The 12538-nt window shown below is 37.4% G+C and overlaps 1 protein-coding gene across 2 annotated transcripts in view; it reads right to left on the bottom strand.

Moving 5' to 3' along the window:
* The window catches only part of CFAP54 (cilia and flagella associated protein 54), a 300842-nt gene that overhangs the window by 192696 nt on the left and 95608 nt on the right, over positions 1-12538 (bottom strand). For both annotated transcript variants that reach the window (XM_059934750.1, XM_059934751.1), the window contains exons 24-26: positions 10340-10487; positions 8476-8631; positions 3788-3907 (exon numbers count right to left, since the gene is read on the bottom strand). In XM_059934750.1, the coding sequence (XP_059790733.1) occupies positions 3788-3907; positions 8476-8631; positions 10340-10487 (424 nt within the window). The remainder of the gene's footprint in view (positions 1-3787; positions 3908-8475; positions 8632-10339; positions 10488-12538) is intronic.

The following is a 12538-nucleotide window of genomic DNA, read 5'->3' as shown; positions in this document are numbered from 1 at the left end:
GGAGTCTCTATTTTATTCCACTGATCTATTTGCCCATTACTCTGTTAAGACCATTTTTTATTGAAGTGGCCTTGGTAAATTTTAATACCTACTGAGAATTTCTAAGTAACACTAATCAGTTTCAAAGAAACCTCACTAGGATTCTGATTAAAACTGCAAAGCATGGAAATATTATTTTAGGAAAGATTTATATAGCTATGACAGTAAGCCTTCCTATTTAGGAACCTGGTGTGGCCTGCCATATGTGCAGATCTTATTTTGTGTCCTTCAGTAAGATTTCACATTTCTTTTATTTAGGTTCTTTAACATTTTGTTAAGTTTAAAATAGTGTGTATTATAAGCGGTATATTTTCCCCTGTCCATTTCTAACTGGCTACTACTCATATTAAAAATAAAAACAATAAGAAAAACATAAACAAAACCCAACTTATCAGTTTGTATCTTACATAACTTTATAACTTCTTATAAGTTCTTATACCACTTTATAAATTCTCTTTTTAATTCTAGTAATCTTTTACTAGATTCTCATGGGTTTTTGAGACCTCTACAATTACAGACAAATTATGCTTTTCTGATATTACAAAATTATTTCATACCCTTATCTATTTCATCAGACCGGATCTCTACAAATAATGAATCACATTATTAAGAGTCAGTATCTCCTGTGCCTGATTTTAAGGAAACAGCTTCAGAAATTTGCCATTTAGTATGATATTTGCTAAAAATTTTTGGTAAATGTCTTTATCATTATGCAATAACTTCCTTCCCTTCCTAACCTACTTAGAAGTTTTATTAGGAAAAGTTGCTAAGTGTTATCAAATGCCTTTGTAGCATTTTTCATATAACCTAATTGTTTTTCTCCTTTAATTTGCTGTTGTAAAATATTTAAGTTTTGTTTTAATTCAGACTTCATCTTTAATACTTGACAATGAGACTGCCCTAAGACCAGAAAGTGCCAGATGCCATCCAGGAGTGATCGGAAGGACACTACATAATGCCTCTCTTTGTCCTGATTAATGTTTTGGACACCGAATTCTGCTTTTTCAAATACGAAAATTGCCACCCCTCCTTCATTTTTGTTTGCATTTTCCCAATATCTTTGTCTATTTATCTTTCAAATTGCTTGTTATCTTGTTTTACAAGTGTTTCTTCAAGTAATACACATTTGAATCTGACTTTTCAGCCCATCTGACAGTCTCTGTCTCCTGAGGTCATTCATGCTCAGGGAAGCAATTAATGTACTTGGTTTTATTCCTTCCATCTTAAATACAATCTCACTTTCCTTCTTCTTACTTTTGCCGAATTAGCCATTTTTCATCCCTGTCATTTTTTCCTGTTCTTTTTTCCTCCCTGTCATTCCTCTGTTTGCTTTTCTTTCCTGTCAGTTTTGAAGTCCTACTGTACTTTAAAGATCAGCTCATGCTTACATATTCCTGAGTCATCTTTAAATATATATATTCTATCAAAAGAAAATAATAATGTTATACAATATGTGGGGACTTCCCTGGTGGCACAGTGGTTAAGAATCCGCCTGCAAATGCAGGGGACATGGGTTCAAGCCCTGGTTCAGGAAGATCCCACATGCCGCGGAGCAACTAAGCCCGTGCGCCACAACTACTGAGCCTGCGCTCTAGAGCTCATGAACCACAACTACTGAGCCCACGCGCCACAACTACTGAAGCCCACGCTCCTAGAGCCCATGCTCCGCAATAAGAGAAGCCACTGCAATGAGAGGCCCACACACCACAACGAAGAGTAGCCCCCGCTCGCCTCAACTAGAGAAAGCCCATGCACAGCAAAGAAGACCCAACGCAGCCAAAAATAAATTAATTTAAAAAAATAATGTTATACAACATGTATTTTTATACTATATGTATTTTTAACACACACGCACCAAGCATCTATAGCTGCTCACGCCTCCCTCAACCCCAAACAGGATAGAAGCTTTAGTTCTAGGTTACTGTTAAGTTTTTCTTTCAAGGATGACTCTTTTATTTCAAAAGTCCCTACTTAGCATTTATATTACAAAGTCCTAGTCACATCATTATTATCTATTTAACTTTAATAATACATATATTGCAAGATTCGTTGCTCCCATTATTCCTCTCCTTTTTGTCTTTCCCTATCTTGGGATTTCTGTTCTGAACCAACTGTCATTTGATAGAGTATTTCCCCAAGTGTTGTCCTCAGATAAGTACATGGACAGAATACTTTTAAAATGCCTGCACTTCTGAAAATGTTTATTTTGCCCTGACAAATGAATGATATCTTTTCCTGGTTATTAATTTTGGGGCCTTAGTCTTCTTCCCTCAGGATTCTACAAATGTTGCTCCAGGAATTTAACTGTTAGTGTTGCTGATAAAAAAAGCCTGAAGCTAATTGATTCTCTTTCCATTGCAAATAAATAATCTGTTCTTTGGGTCTCAAAACTTTAAGATTCGTCCTTATCCTTGAACTTCAGGAATTTCACCAACATGTGTCTACACATATATTCTTACATTAATCCTGCCTGGGACTCAGAAAGACGATTACTTCTCTACTTATTTCTTTTCTACCTCCAGACTCCTTTACTTCATGTTATGACTTCTGGATCTGTCTTGTGAATTTATCTCTAGATAATTCTATTCTACATTGTCGGGTATTTCTTGAGCTTCCAGATGTGACTCAAGAAGTATCATAATCATAATCTTTACCTATTTAATTTTTTACTCAAAAATTAAATTTGTTGTATATGAAAGCTGTTAAGAGTAAATCCTAAGAGTTCTCATCACAAGAAAAAATTTTTTTTTCTATTTCTTTAATTTTGTATCTATAGGAGATGACGCATGGTCACTAAGTTTATTGTGGTCATCACTGCATGATGTATGTAAATCAAGTCATTATGCTGTACACCTTAAACTTACACAGTGCTGTATGCCAGTTATATCTCAGTAAAACCGGAAGAAAAAAATTAAATTTGTTCTGATTGCATTGCTTGAAAGGTTTCTTTTTCTTAAGTCATCTCTGATTCTTTTCAACATGGTGAGGGTAAATAACACAATTATTCTAGTGTTTGGCCTGCTCTTTCCCCCTTGGGGTTCTGAGTTCCCTTAAGTGAGTTGCTATTTTTCTTCCTGCTAAAGGCTTATGCTCCCTCAGCATCTACACAGACCAGGTCATAGATGTCTCTCCAACAGCGGCAAACCAGTGAGTGATGGAAGGAATATGATTTTCTGCTCCTGAGGTCAGGCCAGGAGCCTGAATTGCCAGCAAATTATGACCTTTTTGCTAAGGTAGAGGGTAGAGGCCTCTCTGTTGCCAGACCTCCACAGAAGCAAACTTAAGTCCCATCATACCAGCCCATCCATGCAGTATTCTTCCAGATCACTGCCAAATCAGAAAGGTTCTGGGAAGACTACATAAAATAGGTAGGCAAATATGGCCCTTCTTTGAAGAGATTCACTGGATTCAGTCAACCAAAGCCTTTGAAGAAACACACAATGCTGGCCTTTGAGCCAAGCAGTGAGGATACATAAGCCTACCTCTCTGCCTCTGGTATCTTGTTCTTTCTTGTTTCTAAAATGAATGAGGTCCCATAAAATGTCCTCTTTCCAGCCCCCTCTCCCTGGCCTAAGATAGGCCCTTCCAGACTTTACCAACTAGCCTGCTCAGGCTACTTTTGATCTAAAATGCTTTGGGGGTATCATTTTTCAAAGTATTCTAATTACTGTGATTACAAGTAGCTTACCTTGCTAAACCATTAGGGCTCCTAAGTTTCATGACACTAGACAAAGAATGAGATAAATACCTTTGTTATGTAGAAGATACAACAAGCTATCATGTGCTGTACACTTTCAAAGCTCGCAATATGTTTCTTTGAGTGAATATTTGGTAGTCCTTGCAAAACCACAACACACTTTATCAAGATCTGAAATATAGAAGCACAATGGTTTTTGTTGAAAACTATCATCCTTACTCATTAAAAAATGCTCTATTCAAATCATGAAGGTTTTAAGCCATCAAATTTTATTGTTATTAATAATTATGGTTAAGTTGCTTATTATGTATAAAGAAGTGTACCCAGAGATAAAATTGATAAATTCAATTTTCAGATGAGTCTTTCATCTAAAGTAACTTGAAAATTAGTGGAGAGGATAAAATAAATATACAAATAAATAAAACAATGCTCATTTTGACAAGTGCCGTAAAAGACATGGGCAGAATGTTACATGTATACAAGAAACCGAAGATCACATTCAGGCTTAGGAGGACTTTGAAAAACCACATGGAGAAAGATGTACCATATAAAATATACAGTGATACGGGTACTTGAAATAATAGTTTCCTTTAAAATTAAAACCAAGCACTCATATCCCAGGAAATCAATTAATATTGGCACTTACTTCCTTAACTACTCTTCATATTATGTGATCCTGAATTTGATCCAGAGCTAGACAATTAAGTTTAGCTTTCAATATTGCCTCACAGTTCTGAGCAATATTACTATCAGAAAAGCAGAGCTGAGATTGCATCGATCTATTCATCACTCAGATTATTCCAAAAGACAAATTAATATATGGAGGTTGGTCCTTTGTGGGCACATTAATTGCTTCAAGCCACCATTCTAACAATATTATTACTGTTGTTACAGAACACTTATGAATTTTTTTTAATGCTGCTTTAATTCATCCCCTCCACCATCACCCTCTCCCACCCTACCGTACCATATCCCCAAATCGTGTTAACAACCTAGTAGCTCTGTAATTATGTGTGTGTGTGTGTGTGTGTGTGTGTGTATGTGTATATATATATATATAGAGAGAGAGAGAGAGAGAGGGTGAATGTCATTTTACAAAATGAAATTTATACACACTTTTCTGAACTATGCATCTCCCCTTCAAGCATGTCTTGTGAAAAATCCCTCCAAGTCTACAGGTATACCTCTAATTCATCATTTCTAATGGTTGCATAATATTATTTAGTGTGAACCAATCATAATTTATTCAGCCATTTCCAGATTCTTCCTGTTGCACAGTTTTAAGGTTGATGTTTTACAATCTGGCAGTACTGGCCATCCTTCTGTTACCGCACGTCCTCTTTGTCTCCAGCTTTTTTGCTGCCATCAAGAATGCCACAATAAGCATGCTTATACAGGGAATTCCCTGGTGGTCCAGTGGTTAGGACTTAGCGCTTTCACTGCCATGGCCTGGGTTCAATCCCCCAGTTGGGGAACTAAGATCCCACAAGCAGTGTGGCGTGGACACACAAAAACAACAACAGAAAAAACCACCCTTATACAAGCTCAGTTGCCAAAATGAGTGGCAAGTGAGGTGCCAGCTTTGAGATGATACCCAGCGAGGGTGAGGCACCATCCTCCAGGGCACAGTATATACTCTAAATCAGTGACCCTTATGTGGTACTGTGTTCCCAGCAGGTAGAACACATGGAACCAACGGGTGCAACTAGGGGTGATTTTAATCTATGGGATAAATTGCTAATAAAGGGACTGCTGTGTTGGGTAAATGTACTTTTTAATTTACTAAAATCTTAACTCTATGGGGAAAATTACTAGCAGAGGAATTTCTATGTCAGGTATATTTGCTTTTAATTTTACTTAAATTATATTCAGTTTAATTAAAATTAAGATTGCCTTACCAAATTTCAAAGCCTATAAAATTCACATTTCTCCCATCAATGAAAGGGAATGTCTTTGCCCCACATTCTCACCAGCAGTAGGAGTTACAGCTCTTTTCAACTCTGCTAGTGATATTATATTACTGATTTAATGTGCATTTCTGTGGATATTCAGAATTTGAGTATCTTTTCATATGTTTTTTGGCTACTTGAATTTGCTCTCCTGTAAACTGCCTATTATTATCCTGTGCCCATTTTTTATTAGTTACTGTCAATTTGTAAGACTTTTTGTTATATATATTTACCCTCATCAGTGTTACTTTTCCCAGATCCTTAAATTGTCTACTATCTTTGTTATGGTCCCTTTCATCACACATGGGTTGCCATAAATATAGTCAAATATGTCTTATTTTTCTTGTTATTTCCAAGAGTTCTATCTTGGTTAGAAAGTGTTCCCCAACCCTGGGTTGCACATGTAATCTCTTGGGTTTTTTTTTTTTCCTAAAAGTTTTGGCTTTCTTTTACATCTAAGTCTTTAATACATCTGGACTTTCTATGTATGGTACAAAAAAGGGGTCAAATTCTACTTTCTTTCAGAGGAATATCCAAATGTTTCACCACCATTTACTAAAAATATCCATTATCTTCCCAGTGAAGTGGAATGCCAGTTCCATCATATATTACATTCTCATCCAAAGTGAGGCCTATTTCTGGAATCTCTCCTTTGTACCACTCATCTTTTCCTGCTCTGAACAATACAATTTAATTTGAAACTCCCTTCCTAAGGTCTTCCTCATAGCGACAACCCACTTTCTGAGTTAAAGGCATCCTGAAGCAGTGGGATCCTGGAGAATGACAGGGGGCTACCCTGAACACAACCAACTAAGCATCAATTGCGGGCGCTGTTCCCAGGGTGCTGCCTTTGCTGGAGCACACTAAAAGGGGTGCCTCGATGTGGCTAATGTTGTCTTTTCTATTCTATTGGACAGAAGTAATCTCCTATGGGGAAGAAGTATCAGAAGGAGTTCCCAGTCACAGTGGGCAGACAAGAGCATACATTTAGAGTCTTGCCACAGGGCAATGATAACTCTCCCACCCTCCGACCTAATATTTTATGAAAGAACCTGAACTTGCTGGACACGTCTCAAAACAAAACATTGGACCTCCATCAGTAAACCATGTTAATTGAACCTAATAAACAAGAAATGGCAAATAAGTTGCAGATGTGAGATGCATGGCCTCCAGAGGGTAGAAATAAACCCTAAGAAGAGTCAGGGGCCTGACACATTAATGAAATGTCTGGGACATGCAGAGACACTCCATCCAAAGTAGGTCTGACATCTGGAATCTCTCACCTCTAAGAAGACAGAACAATGCCAGGGAAATGCTTTTGGGGTCTGGAGGAAGAAGCATATTCCACATTTGGGAACACTGCCCTGATCCACTCACAAGTGACATGGAACTGCCAGCTATGAGTCTAGATTTTGGATTTTGGAGGCAGATCTCTTCAACAGCTGAACTATTGAGTTGGCCAAAAAGTTTGTTTGGTTTTAAATAAAAATAAGACACATTTTTCATTTTCACCAAGAACTTTATTGAACAGCGAATTCATTAACCAAATGAACTTTTTGGCCAACCCAATACTTAGTAGGTGGGGGGCATGTGAGAGAAGGGGGCATGTCTATGCTCCAGTTTAGCCCCTCCAAGGGGAATATTTGTTAAGTTACTGAAGCTCTCGGGTTAGTTTCCTCAATGGTGAATTAAACACTTTATACTTTGCATGAGTTCACTCATATCTTCTTGATTCTCAAAATCTGAGTCAATGATGATGGTGACAACCAACGATAGTGATAATGATGACTTTGTGTAAGTATCAGCAGTCAAATCTTACTTCTCTCACTGCTTCCTGTGGTAGGCAGAATTCTAAGACAGTCCTCAAGATTCCGCCCCTGGTGTACAAGCCCTGTATAATCCCTTCTCCTTGAGGGCAAGTAGGACCTGTGATGGGATGCTCACTCTCTTCACTACATTACATTACATAAGACTCCTCGTGCATCTTCGAGGATACTCCCCTGCTGGCCTGGAAGAAGCAAACTGCCACGTGGTGGAGAAGGCCATGTGGCAGGGCGCTGGTGACCAGCCCTTCAGAACTAAGGACCTCATCACACAGCCACATGGAAATGAATTCTCTCAACAACCAATGAGTCTGGAAGAGAACCCAGAGGCTCAGGTGAGATCACAGTTCTGACCAACACCTTGATTTTAGCCTGATGAGACCCTGGTCAGAAGATCCAGACAACCTGTATCCAGCCTCCTGACCTACAGAGACTGAGATAGTAAATGGGTGTTGTTTTGAGCCACTGAGTTTATAGTGATTTGTTAGGAAGCATAGACAACTAATATAATCCCTTCAGCCAGGTCCCACCTACCCTTTTTCCAAAAATTCCAACTCCATCACAGAGACATCACGTCTTTTTTCTCCTGGGTCATCCATCAGTTTTTCCCCCTAGATGATGGCTTTAACAATATGCTTTGAATAAATATTGCTGTTTCTAACATTACAAGAACATAAAAATTGAAATAACTTAAAAAACCTAGAAAAGTATATTGCCAATATTTAAATATGGACAGCAATGGGGCTGACTGTTTTCAGGGAAACACATTTTAAGTCCTTATTTCTATTCGCCCAGACATACAATTTAAATTATTAAAACGTTTTTCAGTTAACTCATGAAATTTCATAATACTTGCTCTTGACCTATTTGTACTTTCTAAGGACACATTGCTTTTTCTTTTCCAAAATGCATTATTGAGTTGCCTTTGTAAAAATACCCTTATCTGGGGGGAAAAAAATGCCCTTACCCGTACAACAGGTACCAAAACAATATTGTGATAGATGATAGGAGCAAGGAGGCCGTAACATTGAGTAACAGCTTGAAGGGCATAACTGGAATCATTTAGGTAGTTGCTCAGTTCCAATGCCACTAATACTCTCTCACATTCAGTTAGTCTAGCAATCTGTAAAGGAACAGGTATTGTTACTCAAGTTGAACATCAGGTACTTAACTCATGTGTCTCTAATGAGAAGAAAGGATAGGAAATGTGATCCTTGTGGCTTAACAATAACAGGAAGGTTGATATAAAGAAAAACCTAAATTCAGGAACAACTCTAACTCCCCAATAATGCTACATATGGATGACACGATCTTAGACTTAAACTTTAGAATTTTTTATAAATTACGATACAAATACCACTAGTGACAGAAAAGGAACCAATCTTTTTTCATTGGTAAGATAAAATCTTGGCTATAGTTTAGGGAAAAAAAATCTAGCTTTTTCAAAAACATAAATTATAACAAATAATAATTAAAATATAATATTGCTGTAATATTGGTCCTACATGATTAACAGTGTCTTATTTCCCTCCTGAATTTGTGAGAAAATGGTAAATTTACTCTAGACAAAACTAAATCTTCTATTATACTTCTGCTACTTAAAAAAAAAAAAAAAAGGTAAATTTTCAATAGACCAAACTAATCTTCTGTTATACTTCTGCAACTTAATGTAAAGTTAGGCTTTGTGTGATTAAACGCCACTTAAAAAGAGTAAGAATGCTATCTAATTCCTTATTTCTCTTTCTTGGGGAAAGATTTCATTATTTGTCTGTATATACACACAATATTATGAACACAGAAAACAGTATGAGTGGCAACCAGAAATTTCCACACAGCAAATTATTATTAGAATGGTAGTCTAGCATTCTGGAATTCACTTAAGTACTTAAACATTGTCCTTATTTTCAGACTAGATTATGAAAAAAAGAAACTAAATGCAATGTAGTAGGAACAGGTCAATGGCTGTGAAGGCTTCGGCTCTACAAGACTGTGAACTTGTCTTAGGCAAAGAATCATGTTTTTTTCACTTTCATATCCACAGAAACTGGCACAGTCTCATGTAACAATTTATTGGTTAATTAATTAATGAATAAGTGGATGATAGGAAAAAACAACTGTAAAAGAAAAAAAAATATGGCAAAAGTCTCCATATACCTAAGGTGAGTAAAGAAGGAAAGAGAGAAAAAGAAGAGTGAACCTCAATCTAGATTGAAAAAAATAATGTAGGATTGTTACTAAAAGCAAGAGCATTGTAAGGTTGCTGATGTACAAGAGCAATGTTTATAAGCACCGTGAGAACCTATCAATAGGAAGTAAGTTAAATTCCTGCCTCTGCACAGGAATGCAATATTATAATTTTAAAGAATGTGGCAGATGGATATGTACCAGCATGAAAATATGTCCAAGATATATTATGAAAAGCGTTTACAAGGCAAATTTCAGAACAGCGAGTAGATCATGATTCCATTTTTGTAAATAATAACATATTTGTCTATGCATACTTTTAAAAATTGGAGAAACCACATGAAAACAATAAGGTAGTATTCTTAGGGGCAATAGGATTACAATGGGTTTCACTTTATACATTTTTGGATATTTGAATTTGTACTACTTTTATTCAGGAAAAATATATATAAATTGAAAAGAAGGGTTAAACACCATGAACTCCAGCCTGTGAAACCTACATACAGTATCAAATAAACCAGCACAATCATGCAAAGGCTTCTCAGTCCATTCACAAGCCAGGATATGCAATCCCCAAAGAACATAAACTTAAAACATCAACAAACACAGGGAAATCAGCACATTTGCAATCATTTTAATTCACTTACTTGTTGAGAGGGGAAAATCTCATTGCCTTTAATATTATCACAGAAAAGATTTTCTTCTTTAATTTTAATGTCACTTGTTACAAAAATATTTCTAAGAAAAAGATATAAGAGAATTGAAGAACTCTCTGCCAAAATATCTGAATGTAATCTGCGAAAAGAAGTAAATGATGTTACAGGTATAAAATGACTTAGCATGTGAACTCGACTTTTTAGATTGATTTGTTCTTAATACCGACACAATGATCCCAAGACAGCAGCAAAAGTTTATGGGACAAAAGTTTGTGGAACAGTTACTCTTGCACAGCTGTTTAAATTGAAATTAAAGACTATTCTTAACAACAAGTTCACAACTAAGAAAATTAAGCTGTTGACATATTATGTCATGGATACATAAAAATAACTACTGGTAAAGTTTTCTGGTTCTGATATATAAAATTCTATCAATATAATGAAATCGCTATAGCTATTCAGAAGTTTGGGAAATAGGCCCAATATTTCAATCAATAAACTTTCTGAAAGTGAGGGTTATTTATAGCAAAATCAGCCACGGTTAAAGAGAGGTAGAGACAGAGAGATTTGGGGTGGGGCGGTGGAGGGGCAGAGTTACTTCTAATTATCTTTTCTAAATCACAGTCAACAGTGACAACCACTGGCAAAACTGTGAAATCTGCAGTCTTCCTTCTTTGTTTCCATAGTCCCTTCCTTGCCCTTAAGCCTTACTTGGTGACAAACCCTCTCTCCTAAGCTTCAAGTCCCTCCACTCTCCATACCCTCTATCCCAATAAAAAACGGGAAAGGATATGACAACAGCAATTCACACCTGAAGATGATCTGTTTCACCACCATGTTAAACTCTGAAATTGTCTTTGCCCGGAGACTTCTAGTTCTCCCGCTTCTGCAACTCATACTAAACTTTCTTTGTCCTCGCGATGACCATGAGTACCTAGACATACACAGTGAGTCCAGACTATCACCTCCCTCTGGCTCTATTTCCTCCCCTACCCAGCTCGGGCTCTGGTCAGTCATTTCCATAGTGACCTCTCTAGCACTTCAGATTCTGCACCCCTTATTTTATGCAATAATCAACTTGTCTGACCTTGCATAGATGTCACCATTCGACTTTTCTATCCTTGCCACAATGGTCAATCAATTATTCACTTATTTATTCTCCTCATTCCTTTCTTTTCCCCACTCAAACTAGCATTTGCTCAACACCTACCATGACACTATTCTAGGCCCTGGGATATAAAGATGAATCAAATGTAGCCCTCAGCCATAAGGAATGGGACTCTACTACAATGCATGTTACATAACATCAACTGAGTCATTAGTGATTCTCAGCAACACTTCCGTTTACCCCTGATGTCTCCTTGTTCATATTCCCCACAGCAAATGATCTGAACCCCCTGTTCCCCATCCCATGTGCTCTGATATCCTCCTAGCTCTACCACCATATATCCTCAGGTTCTCCCTCTCCGCTGGCTCCCTTCTCTCCATCCTCCAAAATTCTTTCCTTAAGCCCGCCTTCCCCCTCAAGCCTCTGCCCACTTTCCTCTTATCTTTACCACCCAACTTCACAGGAGTAGTCTTTTCTTGTTACTATTCTCCATTTTCATTTATTCCTTAGCCAACTGCAAAACGTTTCTGGCCCATCATGGCACGAAAATGGCTCTCTTCAACTTACCAATGTCTTCCTAATTGCCAACTCTAAAAGCCTCTTCTCAGTTTTCATCCTACCCAACGTCTCTGCAGCATTTTCTTGAGCAACTGCCCTGCCTGACCTTGCACTAGGATATAATACTGCTGGCCAGTCCCTCCGTGGTGATATTCTCACTTCCCTTGGCAATGCACTTTCCTGGACTTTTACTTCCAGAACTGATCCTTTTCAATTTCCTTCCTTGGTTCCAACTCCTGCTTCTGCCTCTTAAATGTAAGCAATGCCCAGGGTCAAGTCCAGCCTTCCACCTTTTCTGCTAAACAGTCATTCCCTGGGAGATATCTCTCATTGTCAAAATTTCAATAATGACCTCAATGGACAGTTTATATTTCCATGTCTCTAGCCTTGACCTCTCTCCTGAGTGTGAGCACTAAATATCCAACTACCTACTGGACATATATCTACAAAGACGTCCTGCTGGAAAACTAAACTCCAAATATCTCCAAATTCATTCTCTTCCTCCAAAAACTCATTCCACATCT

The sequence above is a fragment of the Balaenoptera ricei genome, chromosome 10 (assembly GCF_028023285.1).
Source record: "Balaenoptera ricei isolate mBalRic1 chromosome 10, mBalRic1.hap2, whole genome shotgun sequence".
Classification (NCBI taxonomy): domain Eukaryota; kingdom Metazoa; phylum Chordata; class Mammalia; order Artiodactyla; family Balaenopteridae; genus Balaenoptera; species Balaenoptera ricei.
The sequence above is the reverse complement of the archived record's forward strand: the minus strand, read 5'-3'. Positions and strand labels throughout refer to the sequence as shown.